Raw genomic sequence first — 25,894 nt, 5'->3', positions numbered from 1 at the left:
ACTATAATAATGTCCAACATCACACAAAAACAAGACAAATCAGAACAAAGAGAGACGTGGAGAGACTTACTGCGCATGACCCGACCAAAGACGGTATGGTCGCGGTCGAGGGTGCTACAGTTCCACCGATGATGACGGAACTGGTGCTGGCATTCCCGAATCCACTCCTTGGCTCCTTCCCCAATGGACTGCATGATGTCCGGATACTTCTGGCAGAGCTGGCGTTGCTTGTTGGCTAGTCCAGGGATATTGTCACAAATGACCCTTGCACCCAGGGCCCCAATATACCTGTGTGGAGAAAAAGAAGAAATCGGCGTAAGAAAAACGAGACTCAGGGTCTTTCCTCAACATGTGACTTGGGAAAGCTCAGAGAGGTGGCAAGATTTGTTATTTCCTGTTCATTTTGTCATTCGTTTATCTCCTTGTTTACTCCTGCCACGTTCCAGTTGCGATAAATGCTGTTGGTATGTTTCAATCAGGATTCCTCTCCTGGTTGGGGTGCGAATTCTTGTTTCGTGTCTATTTTGCCCATTTTTGATACTTTTGTTTATGTTAATATTGTTTATGTTAATAATTGCCGTTATACTTTGCTTTTTGTATTGTCGGAGTATCTAAGCCTTTGTTATGTGCCTTGTGTTTGGTGGGTGGTTTCTCAAGAGGCAGGATCACCTCCCCATCACTGCCCTCAACCCTATAAAGGTGAAAGTTTCCCACAGATCCTCACGGTTCATTTGAATACACTAGGGAGACGGAGAGTTTACTTGTCCCTTTTACTTGTGCTTTGTGACACCTGCCTGATTCAGCCTGATTTGTGATTAGAACATTAGAACGTTAGAAAAACTTAGGTGAGAACAGGCCATTAATCCCAAAACACTCGCCAGTCCTATACACTTAATTCTCTCTATTATAAAAAAAAAAATCTTGGAAGGTTGGAAGGAGATGAGACATGATTTTCTCAGAGAGACACTTTCACGTCCCACAAAACGAGACTTTGTGTCAAGAGATTTCAACACCTTCAACACCATCCAACCTCCGTTCCTTAGGGACAAGCTGTCAGAGATGGGAGTAGACTCACACCTGGTGCCATGGATCATGGACTATCTTACAGACAGACCTCAGTATGTGCGTCTCGGGAACTGCAGGTCTGACATTGTGGTCAGCAGCACAGGAGCGCCACACGGGACTGGACTTTCTCTGGTCCTGTTCAGCCAACACACATCAGACTTCCAATACAACTTGGAGTGCTGCCACGTGCAAAAGTTCACTGATGACACTGCTATGGTGGGCTGCATCAGGAGTGGGCAGGAGGAGGAGTATAGGAACCTAATCAAGGACTTTGTTAAATGGTGCGACTCAAACCACCTACAACTGAACACCAGCAAAACCAAGGAGCTGGTGGTGGATTTTAGGAGGCCCAGGCCCCTCATGGACCCCATGATCATCAGAGGTGACTGTGCAGAGGGTGCAGACCTATAAATACCTGGGAGTGCAGCTAGATGATAAATTGGACTGGACTGCCAATACTGATGTTCTGTGCAAGAGAGGACAGAGCCGACTATACTTCCTTAGAAGGCTGGCATCCTTCAACATCTGCAATAAGATGCTGCAGATGTTCTACCAGACGGTTGTGGCGAGTGCCCTCTTCTACGCGGTGGTGTTCTGGAGAGGCAGCATAAAGAAGAGAAACGCCTCACGCCTGGACAAACTGGTGAAGAAGGCAGGCTCTATTGTAGGCACGGAGCTGGACAGTTTGACATCCGTGGCAGAGCGATGGGCGCTGAGCAGACTCCTGTCAATCATGGAGAATCCACTGCATCCACTGAACAGGATCATCTCCAGACAGAGGAGCAGCTTCAGTGACAAACTGATGTCACCGTCCTGCTCCACTGACAGACTGAGGAGACCCCACACTATGCAACTCTTCAGTTCCACCTGGGGGGGTAAACGTTAACATTATACAAAGTTATTGTCTGTTATACCTGCGTTGTTATCACTCTTTAATTTAATATTGTTTTGTATCAGTATGCTGATGCTGGGGTATGTGAATTTCCCCATGGGATTAATAAAGTATCTATCTATCTATCTATCTATCTATCTATCTGTCTATCTATCTATCTATCTATCTATCTATCTATCTATCAATTTAACCACAGCCTGGGGCTGTAAATAAAAGACAAAGAGTATGTGACAAACCAGAAAGCCGTAAAAAACTCAAAAACCTTGGTGTGATACACATGAAGAATTAAAAGATTTGTTGTTTGGTGAAAGCGAAATCCCGTAAGAGAAAATTTCGAGCCCCGTGAGACAAGACTTTATGCAAAGAGATTTAGAAAAGTCCTGCCCACATCTAAAACATTTACAGCCACGCACACGGTTTAATCATTGCTCATTTGTGTGAATGCTATTGTCAGACACAGTTCGTGTAGAGCGAAAGAAATGATATTCACTCACGGGCAGTTAAACGTTATGTTGTCACGATGTAATTCCAAACATGGAATCAAAGTTCAATGTGATATTAACAAAAAGGTAAAAGCGGAAAGAGATCGAATATATGGACATCGGTGATATGACAGAAGTGCGCCGTGCGAGATGCAAATCACGTGGCACGGCAGCAGTAGCAGCAGCAGCTGATTGAGCAAAGAGGAGGTAAAAAAAAACTGTATTTGTTTCCCATTGTTTAAGAGGGGGTTTCGGAGGAACAACCGCATCTCCTTGGGTGCATTCAGCCCCTTCACAACAAGCTGCGAGCGGCAGAGACGCCAAGTAGCTGGCAGGTAGCACAGGCTGGTGGGGTTGGCGAGTGAAGTGAGAAGAGGGCAAATCCCCCTTAGTCTTCCAAAATAACATCAAGTCGAGTTTTGAAAGTCCTACCGTCTCCCAAGCCACATGGTCACTTATTCCATGTGTCGGTGGTTCTCTTTGTTTGTGTGAAATTTACCCTTAACAAGTTTCCAGTTGTGTCCCCGTGTTCTTGAACTCATTTTAGTCACGGTTTTGATACGCTGGAATAATTCCCTTTATAATTCTAAAATAATAATAATAACTGTGGGGCGGCACGGTGGCACAGTGGTAGCGCTGCTGCCTCGCAGTTAGGAGACCTGGGTTCGCTTCCCAGGTCCTCCCTGCGTGGAGTTTGCATGTTCTCCCCGTGTCTGCGTGGGTTTCCTCCGGGCGCTCTGGTTTCCTCCCACAGTCCAAAGACATGCAGGTTAGGTGGATTTGCAATTCTAAATTGTGCTTGGTGTGTTTGTGTGTGTCCTGTGGTGGGTTGGCACCCTGCCCAGGATTGGTTCCTGCCTTGTGCCCTGTGTTGGCTGGGATTGGCTCCAGCAGAACCCCGTGACCCTGTATTCGGATTCAGCGGGTTAGAAAATGGATGGATGGATGGATAATAACTGTTATTTGTATAGTGCCTTTTCCGTGCTCAAGTTGCTTCGCACTTCTGTCATGTCTCATCTTAATCTCATTTTGCCTAAACTAACCCTTCAGTGTTTCTTCACAACTCATCCCCTGTAGTCCCTGAATCAGCCTCATCGCTCTTCTCTGGACCCTTTTCTTGTGCTGTTACGTCCTTTTTTGTAGCCTGGAGACCAAAACTGCACCCAGGACTCCAGATGAGGCCTCACCAGTGTGCAATAAAGCTTTGGCATAATGTATGAGGGGGAGTCGAGGTAAAGTTAGAAAATTCGATTTATTGGAAAATGGAAAGAAATTTAAAATGTCATCTTGCCTGAAGAAGGGGCCTGAGTGGCCTCGAAAGCATAGCCAATAAAAGGGGTCATTTTGCTTGACTTTTCACTACATTCATATTGGCTAACACGGTACAACACCCTAGTACTATGACTTACTAAAGAAATTTAACATTACCGTCTAACTGGAAATGCACTTCATGAGAAAATAACCTCAGTGTTTTAAGTCGTTGTATATCCACAGACCACAATGCCTATCTAAACTCGATTTGCTGATGTTATGTCAAAGGGTGCAGTGGGCAGCGCTGCTGTCTCGCAGTTAGGAGACCTGGGTTTGCTTCCCGGGTCCTCCCTGCGTGGAGTTTGCTTGTTCTCCCCGTGTCTGTGTGGGTTTTCCTCTCACAGTCCAAAGACATGCAGGTGAGGTGCATTGGTGATCCTAAATTGTGCTTGGTGTGTGCCCTGCGGTGGGCTGACGCCCTGCCCGGGGATTTGTTCCTGCCTTGTGCCCTATGCTGGCTGGGATTGGCCCCAACGGACCCTCGTGACCCTGTAGTTAAGATATAGTGGGTTGGACAATGACTGGCTGACTGAATGACTGACTGTCTGTGGTGTTCTTGTACTTAACAAGTTCATTTCTAACAAGTACAATACTGAGAACACACTCCATAAATTGCCAACTGTGTGCGCGTGCCCTGCGGTGGGCTGGCGCCCTGCCTGGGGTTTGTTTCCTGCTTTGCGCTCTGTGTTGGCTGGGATTGGCTCCAGCAGACCCCTATGACCCTGTAGTTAGGATATAGCAGGTTGGATAATGGATGGATGGATGTGAAAGGGTGATGCAACAGTTAAAATGGCAGACAGACATCGTAACAGGAAGAGGCACTTTCCAAAACACGTAGAGCCTGCAGTACCGGCTGTGGTTTACATGTGTGTGTGTGTGTGTGTGTGCGTGTCTCTCTCTTGTGTCGCCACACTCATTACGACATACATACTTAATTATTAGGCTTCACTTACCGTGCGCTACTCAGCTCTTGATTGGATAACAGCAAATTTAGCTTTTTATTTTATCTAAGCCTCAAATCTAAACTTCAGTTTCGTTTTCTCTCTCCCTGAAACCCCAGCAGTGGTTTAAAGTAGGCGGACTGGAGGAATTTTGTTTTAGAAAGAAGCCCAGTGGGCGGAGCCTTTGCAGTGGCGGACTTTACCGTTATTCATTACAGACTCTTTTTACAAGTTATCCCCTTGATGCAAACTCTCACTCGAGAATTGTGTCTGGCCAGGGCTGTATTAACAGCTTCATAGGCCCCCGGACAAAGTAATGCACTGGGGTCCCTATTTTGATAGGCAAAACAGAAACGTATTGTGGCAGAAGGCTGGGGGCCATATCCAGTCAGGAAGCCTGGAAGGACCTGGAGAGGGACTATACCTCCCCTGGGCCACGAGACGGCAGCCGCCCTGGTTTGTATGGGGGCCACGGAAACGGAGCATAGAAGCTCAACCCTATTGGGGCTCGTGGTCACCACAGGGACACCCGGAGTGCTTCTGGGTGCTCATGCAGCACTTCCGCCACACCAGGAAGTGCCACCGGAAGATCGCCAAGGAGCACCTGGAACACATCCGGGTGCTTATAAACGAGACCACCTTTCTCCACTCGGAAGCCGGAGTCGGGAGGAGGAAGACGAAGCTTGGGAGGAGAGGAGGACAGATGACAGGAATAAGAGGACTGAAGGAAAGAAGGGACTGAGTGTGGGCTGAGTAAAGCATTGTGTCGGGTGATGCCAAAGGAAACTGTAATAAATATTGTGTGTTTTGGGACATTCGGCGTCTGTGTGTCTGTGCCTGGGGGCTGACTTATCACAGTACATAGGCATCAAAAACATTGTGGGCTCCTGTGCCAGCCTCCGGCCAGTGCCCATTGTTCCCATACGTGAAGATGGCCCTGTACAGACTGTTCCCTCATTGGATCCTGCTCAATATGTTATAGTCCCTGATTGGTCAAATTTACATGGAAGAAAGTCACATTCCCAAATTGCGGATGTTAATCATCAGCATGCTGTGGAATCCATCTATGTTTTAATGAATGGAATTCTGGATAGACGTGTGATCCATTCAGACTTTTGTGACTGGCATAACAAATAATCTATTCACATGTTACTGATCTGCATACTCCATGATGGCTCCAGATCTTAGTGACCAGCACAATATGTGATCTATCTATGTTTTAATGACCAGCATACTTTGCAGTCCTCAAGATCTTAGTGACTGGCATGCTGTGTGGTCTGTTTAGATCTTAGTGACTGGCATGCTGTGTGACTGCCCCGATGTTAGTGACTGTGTGATCTCTCCAAATATTAATGACCATCATACTATGTGATCTGTCCACAGCATGGATAATGAGTCCATCCATAATTTAATGACCAGCAACATTTCTGAGTATTACCTTACTGAAAATGATATTGTATGGTCCAACCACATCTTAGCGACGCTGTAATTCTTCCCAATCTTTGTGATCTGCATACTGTGGGATCATCCAGATCTCGGTGACTGTGCAGTCCGTCCCAATATTAATAAACCAGCCTGCCATGTAACCTATTCTAGATTTTAGTGAATGACATGGTGCCTGATATGTTCAGACCCTAGCATAAACCGCAATCTGTCCAGATCTTAGTGACCAGCACAATGCATGAGCAATCTAGATTTTAATGACCAGCATGCTTTGCAGTCCATCCTGATTTTAGTGAACAGCATACGGAGTAATCCATCTAGATCTTAGCTAAAATGATGCCGTAATATCCATCCACATCTTAGTGACGGTGTGATTTGTCTCGATCTTAGCGGTCCGCATATGATAGGATCATCCAGATCTCGGTGACTGTGTGATCTCTCCCAATATTAATGACCAGCCTTCCATGTAATCTATCTAAAGCATGGATGGTTAGTCCATCCAGAATTTAATGGCCAGCATACTCAGTAATGCATCCATATCCTACTGAAATGATATCGTATGGTCCAACCACATCTTTGTAATTTGTCCCAATCTTTGTGATCTGCATACTGTGGGATCATCCAGATCTCGGGGACTATGTGATCTGTCCCAATATTAATAAACCAGCCTGCCATGTAACCCATCTAGAGTTTAGTGAATGACGTGATGCCTGATATGCTCAGACCTTAGCATAATGTGCATTCTGTCCAGATCTTAGTGACCAGCACAATGAGTGATCAATCTAGATTTTAATGACCAGTATGTTTTGCGGTCCATCCAGATCTTAGCGACTGGCATGCTGTGTGATGTTAGTGACTGTGTGATCTCTCCCAGTATTAATAACCAGCATATTATGCAGTCTGTCCATCCATCCATCCATCTATCCATCCATAATTTAATGGCCAGCATACTAAGTAATCCATTCAGATCTCACCGACCATGATACTGTGTGGTCTCTCCCGCTCTCCTGACCCACATCCTGATCTTGGTGACTTTTGTATTCTGTGCCAGTGTGAATGACCAGCCTACTGTTGTAACCCTTCCTGATTTCAGTGAACGGCACGGCCTATGATCTTTTCAGACCTGGGTGACTGGCGCACTGCCCACTAACTCTGTCTGACCTCAATGATTCTGATCTCTTCCTCCACTGGCAGTTCAGAACCACAAGACCTGTTTTAAATTTTACTGCCTAATTATTTAAAGCTGTCAGCCTCATCAGCATTTTCTTTTTTTTTTTAGGAGCTTATCCTATAAATTGTAAAAGATTTCAGATTTGTGTAAGGCCCTTACTTTTCTTTGATCTGACCATACACCTTAACTCTGTTGGATCTTTGAGGTCTGAGGCTTCCTATGCACTTTCACCATTCGCCATCTTGATTTAATGTCCACACCTCCTACTACAAGGAGTAGAAACCTCAATTAGTGACCAGTGTCCCCTGTGAACAGTAAAATAAACAACATGACTCTGTTAGGCCTTGTAATGTCGGGCCAACAGCAGATCTCTACACACAACCCCCAAGCCCTCTTAAAGCCTGGCACCCCGGGCACTGTTGAAATTGCCTTGTGCCTGCTGCCTTTTTCAAAGATCCTATAAAAAACCTTTATGAAATAACGAGATCTCAGCAGGGACACACGAGCACATCTGTGCCGCAGTCCTTCGCACTCTCGCTAACTTGCTATCAGAAAACGCTGCCAACCCTCATTAGACAGGCACAAACATGTCTTCAGAGACCCAGTGGGTTCATTTTTTATTAAAATTAGAGACAAGTGTTTGTGTTGTGATTGAGCGCATACCACCTGACATGCATGGGCACCTGAGAATCTCCTACCAGGCTCAGAAAAGGAATGCAGTACCCCGTCGGGACAAGAGGGGACGCCAGTGCTAACAATATTGTCCCTCTTCTCCAGGAACCCGCCCAGTGAGATCACCTCAGCCACGCCCCTGCTCACGTCAGCCACGCCTCTTCTGGTCAGTCTGAGGAACACAGTCCCATGTGAAGAACCACATTGGCACCTTTACTTTGAAGAGGGTGGGCATCAGGTGGTCTACTTTTAGTGATAGACCGAAAGATAGACATTTCTTCAAAGGAGACATTTAGCTTTGTGCAGAAGTTCAAAAAAATGTTATAGAAAACAACAACAACAATGACCCCCATTAAACGTCCGACTTAGCTGAAGATAAGACCAAAGTTCTAGTGAGGCGCTATAAAGGCATATTGTCGTAGGTCTGAAGGAGGCCCAGTGGCATTTCTTGATGCACTTCTGTTGAAAAATTCATTGGCAACATTCGTACAGCCATACGTTTATGTTCGTAATTATAACCATCCAGAGTTCAAGTTCAGGCCTCGTGTCTCTCATTGTGCTCTTTGCATGTCCTTTTGAGTTTTGTCTCTGTGTGTTCCTGTTTTCTTCCAATGTCCCTAGAGACCCATCTGTCAGGACATTTGGAGGCCTGTGTCAGATCCAATGTCCCTAGAGACCCATCTATTAGGGCACTTGGTGGCCCTTGTCCAATCCAATGTCCCTAGAGACCCATCTGTCAGGACACTTGGAGACACGAGTCAGAACCAATGTCCCTAGAGACCCATCTATTAGGGCACTTGGTGGTCCAAGTCAGATCCAATGTTCCTAGAGATCCATCTGTCAGCACACTTGATGGCTTTGATTTGGTCTGAGGTTGGTTTGTGAGACACCATCTAGGCCCGGCTCTCCAACTAAGAGCGACTTCTGTCTTATGGGCAAAGCTGCTATAGACGTTGTTGGCTCTGAACTGGAGGAGTTGGTTACAAATTGTTATATCATATATCATAATAAGTTAAGAGTTAAAAAGCAAAGAATGCTATCAAACCATTCATACAGCATTTTTAGAATTTAAATAATCATCACTAAGTTTAAGAATTTATTATCTCTTATGTTCTCAGTTGTAAGGAAAGATGCCGTTAGTCCACAGCTCTGCTCTGATCTGAGTTCTCTTGTACCTTTGCATGGCTTTTGATTGGTCTAAAAGAAAAAGGAGGAGCCTGAGAGATGGAAGGCGGGACTGCAATGAAGTGATTTGTAAATGAAGACAGAAAACAGAACTGGACTGTTACACTTGATGTTTGACTCAACAACGCCACGCTACCCAACGGCGGTATATAAAGAATTGTGATAATGTAATCGGGTCGTCCACGAGTGACTCCTGATGAAATGGGCTCCAGACCTCACAGCTCTAAACTTGGGATAAACACATTGAGGAAAGGCATCGCTGCATGATGATGATGATGATGATGATGATCATCATTATCATCATAATCTTAAAAGAAAAACAAAAGTGTTGTCATAGTATTATTAGAATTATTATTTTTACTATATACTCTGGACATATCAGGTTAGTTGTTGTCTCCATTTTAGTGTGGTCTGAGTGAAAGTGTGTGTGCGCGCGCGTGTGTGTGTGTGTGTGTGAAAGAGAGTCAGTGTGCTGTAATGCTGGACTGGCAACAACTACTTGTAGTCCTGAATTGGAAGAAGCTGGTTAACAAAAATGAATTATTGTAATTGGTAGTAGCAATAATAGTAGAATCAGAATTATTATGCTCCAGGTTCCCTGCAACCTTAGGATAGACAGGTTTGAAAAAAGATGGACAGCTCATTACGAGGGAAGACACAGTAGTGCAGTGGTCAGGGCTGCTACTTCAGTGAGCCTGCATACAAGTTGGAATCCTGAGACAGGCCAGTGAACCTCTGGAGTCGGCACGTCCTCCTCACATGACGGAGCCCTTCAATGGACTGTCACCCTCTACGGGGGGCTGCACCCCTACTGTGCCCAGCAGTCCTGCGAGGATCCACACCGGCCTCCCACTGATGACCCTGAATCAAACTAACCGGATTTGAGAATACAGGGTGACAAGAAAGTTTATTATTATTATTATTATTATTATTAATAGTGGAATCATTAATCATATTATGAATTAGTGGTAATAGGAATAATGAAGTACGTATTTGGAGAGCAAGTATAATTCAAATACAAATAAAATGACATTTACTAAAATTTTCAGTATTAGTAGAAGTAGCAATAGTAGTAATGGAATAAATAAGATGAGTTACTATATGAATTAAAATTAAAATGTTTCTTTTTAGTAGCAATAACATTATGATGACGATTAATTATATTATAATAGAATAATCACTGATAGAATAAGCAGAGCTAGCAAAATAAAATTAAAGTTATTTTTGTTACTCTTAAAAATAGGAAAATTACAATTGTTCTCATTAGTAACATGTTATTAACTGTAAATGAATAAGTATTGGGAGTGCTATTACTATTGTTGTTGTTGTTTTTTGTTTTAATGAGTCTTAGTTGCAAAGTACAATTACAATTATGTTTATTTTATGTTTGACAAGTGGCACTGGTGCTTAAAAGAATATGAATTAAGGGTTCTAGTACAATTAAAAGTATTATTAGCAGTAATGGCATGTAGTATCATTATTAGTGATTGTAAAATAAGTAATAGTATAGCAGAACTAAAATTAGAATTATTATAAGTAATATTAGTTGTTGAAAAACAAATAGCAGAAGAACAGTGCACATAATAATAATAATTTACTCATTACTAATTATTATTATTATTAGTAGTAGTAGTCAGAATAGTAAGCTAATAACATCATGTTACTTGAAGGTATAATAATAATAATAAATTATTATTATTATTAATTACTATTATCCATCCATTTTCTAACCTGCTGAATCCGAATAGGGTCACGGGGGCCTGCTGGAGCCAATCCCAGCCAACACAGGGCACAAGGCAGGAACCAATCCTGGGCAGGGTGCCAACCCACCGCAGGACACACACAAACACACCCACACACCAAGCACACACCAGGGCCAATTTAGAATCGCCAATCCACCTAACCTGCATGTCTCTGGATTGTGGGAGGAAACCGGAGCGCCCGGAGGAGAACGTGCAAACTCCACGCAGGGAGGACCCGGGAAGCGAACTCGGGTCTCCTAACTGCGAGGCAGCAGCGCTACCACTGCGCCACCGTGCCGCCTAATTTTCTATTATTATTATTATTATTATTATTATTAGTAGTAGTAGTAGTAGTAGTAGTAGTAGTAGTAGTAGTCATAATAGTAACAAGCTAATAACATTATGTGGCTTGCAATTATATATATATATATATATATATATATATATATATATATATATATATATATACTGCTCAAAAGAATTAAAGGAACACTTTTTAATCAGAGTATAGCATAAAGTCAATGAAACTTATGGGATATTAATCTGGTCAGTTAAGTAGCAGAGGGGTTGTTAATCAGTTTCAGCTGCTGTGGTGTTAATGAAATTAACAACAGATGCACTAGAGGTGCAACAATGAGATGACCCCAAAACAGGAATGGTTTAACAGGTGGAGGCCACTGACATTTTTCCCGCCTCATCTTTTCTGACTGTTTCTTCACTAGTTTTGCATTTGGCTACAGTCAGTGTCACTACTGGTCGCATGAGGCGATACCTGGACCCTACAGAGGTTGCACAGGTAGTCCAACTTCTCCAGGATGGCACATCAATACGTGTCATTGCCAGAAGGTTTGCTGTGTCTCCCTGCACAGTCTCAAGGGCATGGAGGAGATTCTAGGAGACAAGCAGTTACTCTAGGAGAGCTGGAGAGGGCCATAGAAGGTCCATAACCCATCAGCAGGACCAGTATCTGCTCCTTTGGGCAAGGAGGAACAGGATGAGCACTGCCAGAGCCCTACAAAATGACCTCCAGCAGGCCACTGGTGTGAATGTCTCTGACCAAACAACCAGAAAGACTTCATGAGGGTGACCCAAGGGCCCCATGTCCTCTAATGGGTCCTGAGCTCACTGCCCAGCACCATGCAGCTCGATTGGCATTCGCTATAGAATACCAGAATTGGCAGATGCACCACTGGTGCCCTGTGCTTTTTACAGATGAGAGCAGGTTCACCCTGAGCACGTGACAGAAGTGCAAGGGTCTGGAGAAGCCATGGAGAACATTATGCTGCCTGTAACATCATTCAGCATGAGCACTTTGGTGGTGGGTTAATGATTGTCTGGGGAGGCATATCCATGGAGGGTCACACAGACCGCTACAGGCTTGACAAAGGCACCTTGGCTGCCATTAGGTATCAGGATGAAATCCTTGGACCCATTGTCAGACCCTACGCTGGTGCAGTAGGTCCTGGTGCACGACAATTCCTGGCCTCACGTGGTGAGAGTATGCAGGCAGTTCCTGGAGGATGAAGGAATTGATACCATTGACTGGCCACCACACTTTCCTGACCTAAATCCAATAGAACACCTCTGGGACATTATGTTTTGGTCCATCCAATGCCACCAGGTTACACCTCAGACTGTCCAGGAGCTCAGTGATGCCCTGGTCCAGATCTGGGAGGAGATCCCCCACAACACCATCTGTCATCTCATTAGAAGCATGCACCGATGTTGTCAGGCATGTATACAAGAACACAGGGGCCATACAAAGTGCTGCGTACAATTTGGAGTTGCTGCAATTCAATTTTGGCAAAATGGACTAGCCTGCCACATCATTTTTTTACTCTGATTTTTGGGGCGTCTTTGAATTCAGGGCTCTGTAGGTTGATCATTTTCATTTCCATCAAACGATGTGGCATCCTTTTGTTCCTAACACATTACCCAGTCTATATCAGTATAGATATCCAGGAGGATTTCTTTTTCCCATTGAGATCTGATGTGTTTTCAATTTAATTTTTTTGAGCAGTTTTATATATATATATATATATATATATATATATATATATATATATATATATATATATATATATATATATATATATATATATATATATATATTTTACTAGCTGTTATTCTGCTACTTATTCTTCAACATTATTATTATTATTATTATTATTAAGTATTTCTTTAACAATGGGGATTTTGCTATGTATTGACAGCAATAGCAGTAAAATAATTCAGTTTTCATTTTATTATTATTGCTAGTAGTGAGTGTAGAACTTTTCACCCATCCATTATCTAAATGCGCTTATCGTTTTCAGGGTGCCAGGGAGTCCCAGTCTAAAGTCGAGGTGTTCACAAACAGCTCCAGTATTTTTTCTTGTCTCTCGACGTTTCAGTGTCGCGGTCACACGCGGCCTACGCAGACATCAAAGGCCACAAGCAGGTGCCAGCACAAACACCAACTGTGGATGGCACGCACTCCCACACGCCAGTTTACTTTCTCGAGTCAAGGCGGCAGAACGACGTTGGACCCCCAGAAGGAGGAGGTCTCCATTCAAGCACCACAAAGTCTCACAGTGCCGCGGCTCGTCACTGCCGCTCGTAATGCCGTTTCTGCCGTTATCACTGCGGTACGCCAATGTAACCCCGGCTTTTCTTAATGCTGTGATCGCCGAGACATTTAACGAGGATTAGAAGGGCAGTAAACGCGATGATTTCCCCTCCAAAAGGGCGCGCACGCGCGCGCGCGCTCGGCAGCCCCGTTTGCATTCCACCCAAACCCTCGGCTCAGTAACAGCTGCCCCCCGGTCTCCGGAGCACCGAGATTTATGCTTCAAACGGCTATGAATAGCTTCGTGTCATTTCACATGAAAGTGCTCACATTGTGATCAAGTGCATACCCACCAGTCAGCACCCCGGCGGAGGGCAGCATCACCAGCTAAACATTTATCTGCCTGCTGTCTGTGAACGCCCGCCTTGGCACGGCTGGCAGGATTGCAGCACGGACGAGAATCTATGAGGCCCCGGCGCTCTTCACCTTTTCAAAGCACGTTCGCCTTTTTCGGTTATTTAATGCCAGCTGCAGACCGCCAGACAACTGAAAGCACACCGTCTGAACGAGGGGCGGCCTTGAAGTTGGGCGACCCGAGTGACGCCCGTAATGTGCCACTGCCTCGACTGTACTAAATACTGAACTTCTACGCTTCAATACATTCGGTACTTACAAAGAGCCCCGGATGAGCACCGCTATAAAATCATTTGATGTATCAAAGCGAAAAACACTTATGAGAGAGCAAAGCCAGCAGCAGCAAACTCTTCATTCGCATTCCCCTTTATTTGCTTAGCACGTAGTTTTACCCAAAGTGACTTACAAAAGAAGTCAGCATAATCGAGAAAACATCACTCTGGGGGGCTGTTTGGAAACAACAAATGTTACAAGACGAGACGAATACAAAACTGACCACCACAAATGAAGAGCTCGAAAAAAATACAAACGAATTATAATTCCTATGTTACAAAATCTAACAGTCAGACAGAAATTCATTCTTGAAAAACACTTGGTGGGAGCCCAACGTTCAAATGGAAGTAGGCTTCTCATTCCACTAACTAGGGGCTACACATGTGAAGAGGGTGTGGGCTGAGATTTGATATCACTCAGAGGTGGCATCAGCAGACGGCACTCAACAGCAGGCCTGAGTAGTCAAGAAAGAGCAGAGGACCTCATAAGCGTCTCCATATACTGTATATGGGTGCTGACCCACTGATTTCTCTGTAGTTAAGCAGCAAGCATCTTCAGGAGGCGGCGACCTACTTGCTAGCGAAGTGAATCCTAAATGACACAGCTGCCTGTTCAAATTTTGCAAGTACCTCTTGGCAGGACCTTTTGACAGAAGTGTAATCTGCCATGAATCCATATTAATAAAAGGATGTGTGTATGTGTACCTGCTTGTCCATTCGGTCACTATATCTCTGTCATTCCAACAGATGGCGCATCACAAAACATTTGTTGTAATGTATTTTATTACTACAAATGTTTGTGATGTGCCATCTGTTGGAGTGGCAAATACAAACATTTTATTACTAAAATTTGAACCCATCACATCTATGTGTCTGCCCAGTTGCTATGTCTCTGTCATTCCAAAAGATGGCACACCACAAACATTTTTAGTAACAAAATGCACTGTATTCTTCATTTCAACAGATGACACGTCCCAAACAATAACACTGCTTTTACAAATCCAATACCAAAAGGCATATAACAGAGACATATGTATTGCATTTGTCATTCCAACAGATGGCACATCACAAGCATTTATTCTAATGCATTTTATTACTACAAATGTTTACGATGCGCCATCTGTTGGAATGAAAAATAATTATTTTATTAATACATGCATTACAAAATACATTCCGATAGAAGGTGCACTTCAAACTTTAACACTGAGGTCTATGTTGATTGCTTAGATTTCAACCCATCTTAGATGGATAACTCAACAAGTCCACTTTAATAAAAAGATATGTCTATATGTCTCTGTTATTCCAAAAGATGGTGCACTACAAACATATTTAGTAATAAAATGCACTAAATTAGTCATTTCAACAGATGGCACATCCCAAACATTAACATTACTTTCACGAATCTCATACTAAATGGCATATAACAGAGACATATGCATTGCATTTGCCATTCCAACAGATGGTGCATCACAAATATTCACACAGCTCTTATGAATCTCATATCAAATGGCATATACAGTAACAGAGACAGATGTATTTTATGACTACAAATGATTGTGATGTGCCATATGTTGTAATGAAAAATATAATGCATTTTATTAATACACTAGCAGAATACCCGCGCTTCGCAGCGGAGAAGTTGTGTGTTAAAGAAGGTACGAAAAAGAAAAGGAAAAATTGTAAAAATAACGTAACATGATTGTTAATGTAATTGTTTTGTCATTGATATGAGTGTTGTTCTCATATCTATCTATATATCTATCTATCTATCTATCTATATATATATATATATATAGCAAAATACCCGCGCTTGGCAGCGGAGAAGTAGTGTGTTAAAGAAGGAAAGAGAAAGAAAAGGAAACATTTTGAAAATAACGTAACATGATTCTCAATGTAATTGTTTTGTGTATTTGGTGGCAGCGTCACAAAGTTATTTTCGTCTAGCTGCATCAGAAAATGTACCACGACGTCTGACATGCCTCCTTTTACTGTTTTATCACAGCTTGGATTGTTGCTGTCATATATATATATATATATATATATACACACACACACATACACATACATACACACATACATACATACACACACAAATTATATATATGTGTATATGTATGTATGTGTGTATATATATATATATATATATATATATATATATATATATATATATAATCTAGATAGGGGTGTGTGTGTGTATATATATATATATATACACATACATACATACATATATATATATACACATATATATACTTGTGTGTATGTTTGTATGTGTCTATATGTGTGTGTATAGCTTTGGTCACTGAGTGCAAGGGAAAAATAATAAAATATAGTCTATAAGTTATTAAACAGTAAAACATTAACGTTTTAAGAAGTACAGGTACATTGAGCACTACTGGAGTGGTTGGGGTAAACTACATTTTAAAGACTGTGTAACACAACAGGTAAGTAACTAACAGCAGCTAAAATGTATATGGATCATCTCTCGGTAGTAGATCCCTTTTGAAAGGCGCTACACGACGGCTGTGGTATAGAAATTACATTTTCTATGTGAACGTTCAAATTTGTGCCTCTGGTAATGTGCCTTACCGGCATTTAAAGAAAATTAGTTTTGTGTCCTTTGCAATGTTAAGAGAGAAAGGCTTTGGTTTGGGATAAAAGGAAAAAAGGTGTAAAGAAAGGAAAGTTGCCTTTCCTTTTATATAGTATAGAGAGATGTGTTCGCTGACGATATGAGCATCTTCTGGGGACAGTCGCGGTGTGTCTTGTGTAGACTGGTGAGACGTCCCCGCCATTAATCGGCTGTGATGGCACTGTCAGTCTTCCACTCCTGTGCGTATCTTCATAATCCGAGCTGAGGACCTCATAATCGTATACGTGCAAAAGAAAGTGTGAATCGCCTTAATATTATTTTGCCGTGGTGTAGAAAAGGGGTCCCGTGTTTGCACTTGTCTGGGCTATAGCGCAGGGGGAGGAAGAAAAAAATTAAAAGTGCTCACTTTGACTTAAGGCAGAAGCGCAGTCAGCGTCTCAAAGGCCGGCACAGCTATGCACGCGCGCTGGCTGCTCGACTTTTGCTGGGCAGGAGACCCCTTTTGTACACACGTTCATGATATCAAAAGTCTCAGCGTTCTTTGGAGGTAATTCATATATTATATATATAGCAAAATACCCGCGCCTCGCAGCGGAGAAGTAGTGTGTTAAAGAAGTAATGAAAAAGAAAAGGAAACCTTTTAATAATAACGTAACATGATTGACATTGTCATGAGTGTTGCTGTCATATAAATGCCTGCCTAAATAAGTCACCCTCGCTTTGCTCTTACTTTTTTACCGTTCATTTAATCATGGCTAGTGGCGGGAAAATTATAAAATGGAAGGAGGATGGCTTTACCAAAACAAATATTGATGGCGAATCGATTATTCATAAAGCTTGAATTGGTGATCTGTTTTTCTGTGTTAACCTCATATTTTTTCATACTTCTTCTCAAACTAAGGTGGTGCGAGGGTAAAATGAATCGGGATACGGTGATCAATGTAATCCGTGTACCAGGAAATCATGCATTGACAAAAGCTCCCCTTTGCTTGTAATGCAAAGTGTGATTAAATGCATTATTTTTTAACGCGTTAATGAGCACATGCACCGAAGCTTCTCAGCTGTGCTTGTGCTAAGAACGAAATGAGATGAATGGGAGGGGTGATGATGACGTGACTCCCCACCCGCCTTAACTGTCAATCCCCCACAAACACAGTCTCTCGGAATTTGCATAAGCACACCCCTTCACCTACAATTTTAACTTAGTTACAAAGTGATCAAAACTCTCGTTTATATCCTGCGTCCTCTCATTAAACTTGTATCCCGCATTCCCGTGGGCATGTGAAACGCCAGCGGTAGCCTGTCTATGAACTTAATGTAAAGTTTAGGTTTGCACCTTGCTTTCTTTCCGAGGTAGCAGGACTCATGAATATGGTAGTATATGTCACTCGCTCGCTTCTTATTGTTTTTCGCTGCCTTCTCAATTATATAATGCAAGTTTTCTTAAGCGCTTTTTGGAGGTCTTCCTGATTTTCTACGCACTGCGTTGACAGTCAGTTCACGTGATTACGTGGGAGGCGTGTTGATGTCACACGAAACTCCGCCCCCCACGTCTTTCCAGCTAAACTCTATTACAGTTAATGGAGAAAAATACCTTCCAGTTATGACCATTAGGCGTAGAATTTCGAACTGAAACCTGCCCAACTTTTGTAAGTAAGCTGTAAGGAATGAGCCTGCCAAATTTCAGCCTTCTACCTACACGGGAAGTTGGAGAATTAGTGATGAGTCAGTGAGTGAGTGAGTGAGGGCTTTGCCTTTTATTAGTATAGATGCATTACAAAACACATTCCAATAGAAGATGCACTGCAAATTTTAACACTCAGGTCTATGTTAATTATTTACATTTCAACCCATCTTAGACAGGTAGCACAGCTAGTAAAAGGATAAGTGTCTGTGTGTCTGTCAGGTTGCTATGTCTCTGTCACTTCCAACAGATGGCGCAACTCAAACACTGCTTTTACAAATCCCATACGAAGTGGCACAAGCATTAACACTTCTCTTATGAATCTCATGCCAAATGGCATATAACAGAGACACATGCATTGTATTTGTCATTCCAACATATGGCGCATCACAAGCATTAACACAGCTGGTATGCCAGTTTGAAAAGATAAGTTTTGAAGGTAGTTTTAAAATGTGTTATTGAATCGAGCTGACGTATATGAGAGGGATGAAAATTCCAGAGTTGAGGAGCACAATGAGAGACGCTCGAGCTGCCATAGCACCGAGTCTGATGTGCGGTTCAGAAAGTCGAGCTGCAGATGAGGATCTGAGTGAGCGAGAGGAGTGTCAGTCTGGAGGAGATCAGTGAGGTGTGGAGAGCTTTAAATGTTCAGAGCGGGATTTAGTATTGTATTCAGTAGTGAACAGGGAGCCAGCGAAGTTGAGAGAGAATCGGTGCGATATGTTCAGTAGATTTAGAGCAGCAGGTTAACATCCTGGCAGCAGAATTTTGAAGAAGCTGTAAGCGATGGATACGTTTTTGTGGGATGCCAAATTGAATAGCATTACAGTGATCTATATGTGAGGTGACTCGGGCATTAACCGATACTGTGTTGGGTAAGAACAGGACCTAGTCTAGAAATGTTTCGGAGATGGAAGAAGGCAGTCCGAAAAATGTTACTTATATGGGAGGAGTTATTTAATAGTTGCCATTATTAGTGTATACATGGATATAAATAATTGCATTTAAACGATTCGCCAAAATCTGTTGTATGTAAACGATACTGTTTTAAACGTTATTGTTTTTTCATCAGAAAACCAGGTTTCCATGTCTACCTGTATTAGTTTATTTAAATGGCACTTTTGCCACTCGCAATATGGCGGACGCGCCGACGTATCGCGTCGACTGGGCAACACAGTGAATGCGGCGTCTACCTATATAGAGTGGTCCAGATCTAATTATGCAATTTACATTACGCTATAACTTATTAAGTTTAATTGAGAAGTGGTGCGAACTGACGACATGAAGAATCGTCTTGGCGCCGAACTGCAATCGTCCCCGCATAAATCAAAGTCATCCAAACGATCTGGATCTTCATAATTAGATCTGGACCACCCTGCACATGTCTATGATCACGCCCCCCAACCCTATCACTTCCTCAAGTTCCTGGTGGGAAACGCGCAGTAGCACAGTAGCCCGTCTGGCCAGTCTCACTTCGACCCGAGAGCCCAGTTAGACGGAAGCAGAAAAATACTTTGTTCCCGTTTTATTAAAGTGCAGCTTTTAATTTTGAAAGAAATATTAAATGGGGGTGGCCCGGCTGGCACCCCAACAATTTGTGGGCATCTGAGTAATTCGCGACAATGCATAAAGTAAACCTCCCCATGAATTTGTTTTCTTCAGTGTACTTCAGCTATTTATTTGAACACTTGGTCGCTAACAGGAGTCGTTTAATTCCCGCTCTCACACAGTTGTATGGAGAAAAACAAATATAAAAATAAATAACTGTATAGGCACAGTGTTACATATGACATTACTTGACGGTTACTTGCGTCCTCACAACAGGAGCCTCAGCTTTATTGCGGTGGTCCGCCACTCGAGCTGATAAGATGCCCACCCTGTCAGTCGACGACGTCTCAGCACTTCAGCCTGCTGTCGCTTTTCCATACCTGCAGTCGCAGCTCGTGGCGACAGTCGTTCGCTTTGTATGCATTTTTATTTTATCTTCTTCACTTTTGGCCACTTTCTTGTGGTCAGTGTGCGTGAGAACTCGTTCCTAATTAGAAGTGGAGTCAGATAACAACGGGCAATCAAGTGCACGTGGAGTGGAAGAGTTTGAATAAACGAATAAGCGACGAGGAAAGAATCTGGAGGACTGCGAAGCACTTATCCACTCCAACCTGGTAAACATCCCAGCGGCTTTTCACAGAGAAGTTAAATACTTAGAAGCAGGAGCGTTGGTCAATGCTACTGCTACTGCTGCTGCCACCACCTCACATGCCCGGCGTCCCGCGTTCAAATCAAGCGTGTGGTCGTCGTCAGTGCCGAGTTGGCACGTTCTGCCAGTGTCTGCCTGGCAGGGTGTCCTTCTGCACAGCGTTGGCGCGAGAGGTGAGGTAATGCGAGGCGAGGCGATGAGGTGATTGTCTCAAGCGTCACTTCGGATCTTTAATGCAACGGTGCTTTATTAATATTCCAAAATGAAAAGACAAAGATTAAGAGTGGGCCTTGAAAATTAAAAAGGTTCTCATTTCCTTAGTTATGCAATATTTTTAAAACAGGAATAAATGATTCATTATAAAAGTTTCCAATTTATCCTAACGCAGGTTGCGCAGCCTCACCACACCAGGAGCCGCCGAGAATCAAAATGACTACTAGAGATCAGAGCCGAATTTGTGAGTAAATCGTGAGAAGCGATTAATTCATTCATAATTTGGGGTAGAGCTTTAATTTCTTACATCATATTTCAAAACTTGGCCCCCAAATTAAGTCCCAACTTATGCAATATGATGTATGGAATTAAAGCCCAAATTACGAATTATGAAACTAATGCTACTTGTGACACATGACTTTATTATAAAAATTTATAATACTAAGAAAATAATAAAATTCTGCGGTGGGTTGGCACCCTACCCAGGATTGGTTCCTGCCTTGTGCCCTGTGTTGGCTGGGATTGGCTCCAGCAGACCCCCGTGACCCAGTGTTTGGATTCAGCGGGTTGGAAAATGGATGGATGAAATAATAATATTAAGAAAATAATAATAATAATAATAATTCACTACATTTCTATAGTACTTTCACAAACAGTAACTGTTCAAATGTGATTGCTTGATTGATAGCTTTTAGCCCCACCCCAAATTACTACATTTAAGCCCTCAATTTATGAAATATGACGTATGAAATATAAGCCCCACCCCAAATTATGAATTACATAACCTATGTTACTCGTGACACAAGATTTGATTTTAAAAACTAATAATATTAAGAAAATAAAAAAAACAACAATTCACTACATTTATATAGCGCTTTTCCCACTACTCAATGTGCTACTCCATATAAAAATAATAGGAGTCTCATTAAAACTTACACTTCCTTTGCTTGTCAAAAGCTGTCAATCAATCAATCACTTTTTGACAGTTACTGTCTGATATTTCTACTCTGGATGGTTTGAAAATGCGGAGGAGTTTAGAGAAGCAAGCTTAGACAAGTGAAACATCCATCCATCCATGATCCAACCCGCTATATCCTAACTACTGGGTCACGGGGGTCTGCCGGAGCCAATCCCAGCCAACACAGGGCGCAAGGCAGGAAACAAACCCTGGGCAAAGCGCCAGCCCACCACAGACAAGTGAAACAGACGCGTTTCATTTTATATTCAATTTTACAAAACTCAATTTTTTTTTTTTTTTTAGATAGGGGAATCAAACAAAAGTGGTGAAATATTTAAACATTTGTATTGTTTTAAATACCCGTTTTCTATGTTTTAACGAATTAAAGCTAATGTTTTCACTTATTTTACAAAAGTAATAGATTATGTTTCTCATTTATTTATTATTATTTCATTGTTCTGAGAATTCATATTATCATGGGATTATCACCTCGTGAAGTCTGTGTTGCAATATCAGGTGTGTAATCCTGTTTGCTGCCCTCTCATCTAAAAGGAGTTGAAATCTAAATATTCAATGTAGACTTCACATTTGCAGCACACCATCTGTTGGAATGTAACTTGTAATGTATGCAGTAATAAAATGCATTGCATTAGTCAAAGACATGCAGGTTAGGTGGATTGGCGATTCTAAATTGGCCCTAGTGTGTGCTTGGTGTTTGGGTGTGTCTGTGTGTGTCCTGCGGTGGGTTGGCACCATGCCCAGGATTGGTTCCTGCCTTGTGCCCTGTGTTGGCTGGGATTGGCTCCAGCAGACCCCCGTGACCCTATTTGGATTCAGCGGGTTAGAAAATGGATGGATGGATGGCATTAGTCATTCCAACAAATGCCGCATCACAAACATGTGTAGTATTAAAATGCATTCCTACAAATGTTTGTAATGCACCATCTGTTGGAATCACTAATGTCTCTGTTATATGCCATTTGTTACAATAATATCCCACTGCAGAACTGCAAAGCCATACGTCACTACTGGTCTAGGCCAGCAATTCTAGGCCAGTAGTTTTACGATGGAGGTTAAGGTGTGGTTAGCAAGCAGTATAAACGGTTAAGATTAGGGGTAACTTAAGATTAGAGGTTAGTGTTTTTAGCATGCAGTTTAGATTTGCAGCGATGTCACTTCCACAGTGAAATTTCTGGTGTAGAGCTGTAGTGATGCACAGTATGGTGCTGCGGCTCTGCAGCTGGACCCTTCTCATGGGATTCATAACAGCAGTATTCATTTTGTGATGCACCATCTGTTGGAATGATAAATGCAATGCACACGTCTCTATTATATGCCATTTAGATTAATAAAAGCAGCGTTAATTTTTGTGATGCACCATCTGTTGGAATGACAACTGTCACATGCCATTTAATTTGGGATTTGTAAAAGTAGTGTTCATTTTTGTGGTGCGTCATTTGTTCAAATGACAAATGTAATGCACAGATACTCAGACACACAGATGCATATTCTTTCATTAAGGTGGCTATTTATAATATAAAAAATGTATAATAAAATGACAGAACCAGCAACCTGGGGACAACCTGAGATGACAGTGCATGGATTGTTGTATCAAACAGTTATACCTCAGTAAAAGTAGACCTTTCTGAGAAGGGACTCAAGTAAAAGTAAAAATGTATCCATAAATGACCATAAATGCTAAAAGGGACTCCGCTCTGTTGGGCTCTTAACCTGCAATTGCTGAGCACTTTGAATAGTGAGAAAAGCGCTATATAAATGCAAAGAATTATTATTAAAGAATTATTATAAGTAATATATTAGAAGTGTCTGATATTAAGTGTACGTAAGTACAAGTAAATGTAGGATCTCTCTCTGTTTTAGTTCCATTTATCCAATTTCAAAGCTCGCTTATATGGAGCAAAGTCCTGGGAAAATTGGAATCCTTCCCAGCAAACAATAAGCAGGGACAACCCTGTATGGGACACCGGCCCATCACAACATGACCACACACACTCACATACATTTAATGTCCGTCCATCCATTATCCAACCCGCTATATCCTAACTACAGGGTCACGGGGGTCTGCCGGAGCCAATCCCAGCCAACAGAGGGTGCAAGGCAGGTCGCCAGCCCACCACAGGGTGCACACACCAAGTACACACTAAGGACAATTTACAATGTGGGAGGAAGCTGGAGTACCCGGAGGAAAGCCACGCAGACACAGGGAGAACATGCAAACTCCATGCAGGGAGGATCTGGGAAGCGAACCTGGGTCTCCAAACTGCAAGCCAGCAGCGCTACCCACTGCACCACCGTGCCGCCCCACATTTAATATGTTATTTCCAATTCAACTAAGCTGAGTGTTTTTTTTCAAGGAAACTGGAGCACCCAGGAGAAACTCCACACATACACAGCAAGAACATGCAAAAAGCAGAAGGCTGGAGGATCCGCCCGAATCTGTCTCATCCCACCAGTTGGCCCCAAAAAAACCGGAACCTAACTCCATTCTTTCTTCATAGAATCAATGCTACCCACGGTGCTTTTCAGGAACCTAACCCCCACAGATCACGAGAGCTGACTATGCATTGACTGGCTCAATCATTTTTAGAGGCTACCCTGCAGCTGGCTCTGAAGCTCAATTACTTGATGGGATGCCAACTCCTAGTGGTGACACAACAATCCGTGAGAGAGAAAAGAAATCACAATCTATCAGCGCCATTACAATATGAGCCGTGACCTGACACAGCGAGGGACAGTCAGCGCGAGTGAACACCTTCATGACTGCAGAGGGTGCTTAGAGGAGAGGAGTGCAGGCTGCCCCCGACTTGGAGAAGGAACTCATCTGTTCTTGAAACTCTCCAATGCAATGCAAACACCTAATTCCAGTGAGATTTTAATTGAAAACATTTTCTGGTCCACTTTTAAGTCAAATAGCACTGAACTACATGAAAATTGGGAGATAGAAGGTCATTTCCAGGGGGTCTGCTTGGGATCTGCTAACCGGGATCACTAGCTGTTTTGTGGTGTGGCGGGTGTGGTGTACAACATGACCTGACCTGGTCACGGTCTCTGTGGCCTGTGGTGTAAGACAGATTTTAATGTTTGCTATATCAATCCAAACAATTATATATTCTAGTCAGGTGCCGGGGTGGGTGTCGGGGATGGGGTCATTTGGTTGGGCTATGGCCCCCACGTTATCAAGTGCGCCAGTTAGTTGCTGGATTTTTATTATTCCATGTCCCACCTAGTATTTCAGACACCCCCTTACAAGTTTGGTCTGGAGCCTTGGCTGATTTAAAGTGTTCCTTGTCATCCTAATTGCTTAACCGTAATTTTTGAATCATAACGGTATTTTCCAAAAAAAATGACGTGCGTACGGGGCCAGCAAACAAGCTTACAATGCGCGCGGAGAATTCCTGCAGTGAGTCACGTGCATTTCCGCAGACCACTGGCGATTGGGCCAAAAAGGGCGCGACTTCGTGTTGAGGTGACCGGGTCCACAGAAGCGGGCGCTATTTACACATACGGATGATTGCTGGGGTGGGCTTCAGCTGCCCTGGATAAACAGGTTTGGAAGATGGATGGATGGATTGATTGACAGCAGCTTTGGTGTCAGAGAAAAACTAAGAGAATTATTCAAAATGATAAGAAAACGCGAAAATCGTTAAATACATCAAAACGTGGGGCGAATTAATCCTCTTTTTAAATAATACGTGACACGTTACCTGGACAGATTTCATGACTCTCTAATGAATAACGCAGACTCAGAAACCCGAGGGTCTTCCAAGAACATGGCATCGTTTTTATACCGTCACTATTAAAGACCCCCTGTCACGTAAGGTGGGCGAAGTGATCACCCAAACGCCGAAAGCAATTAAACGGCGAGAAATATCAAAGCTTTTTGGTCAGTGCGTGGATTTAAAAAGCTTTTATAGTAAAAGGAACCAGCAGCGCTCCTGACTGAAAGTGCCTTGACGTCACCGTCACTTTGTAAAGTGGCCATGAAGACGAGCACGGCCACCCCGTTAGGACCGAAAAACGGAGCCCGCCGAGTGCCGGTCACTTTACCGATTAGCGCACTTAAAACAAGCTCCACGTGAAAGTAACAAAA

The 25,894-nt window shown here is 42.8% G+C and overlaps 1 protein-coding gene across 1 annotated transcript in view; it reads right to left on the bottom strand.

Annotated features, from left to right (window-relative positions):
• The window catches only part of wnt2bb (wingless-type MMTV integration site family, member 2Bb), a 137,904-nt gene that overhangs the window by 83,012 nt on the left and 28,998 nt on the right, over nucleotides 1-25,894 (bottom strand). The window contains exon 2 of the mRNA XM_039749502.1: nucleotides 71-288. Within this exon, the coding sequence (XP_039605436.1) occupies nucleotides 71-194 (124 nt within the window). The 5' untranslated portion in view covers nucleotides 195-288. The remainder of the gene's footprint in view (nucleotides 1-70; nucleotides 289-25,894) is intronic.

This window comes from Polypterus senegalus, chromosome 3 (assembly GCF_016835505.1).
Source record: "Polypterus senegalus isolate Bchr_013 chromosome 3, ASM1683550v1, whole genome shotgun sequence".
Taxonomy (NCBI): Eukaryota; Metazoa; Chordata; class Cladistia; order Polypteriformes; family Polypteridae; genus Polypterus; species Polypterus senegalus.
The sequence above is the reverse complement of the archived record's forward strand: the minus strand, read 5'-3'. Positions and strand labels throughout refer to the sequence as shown.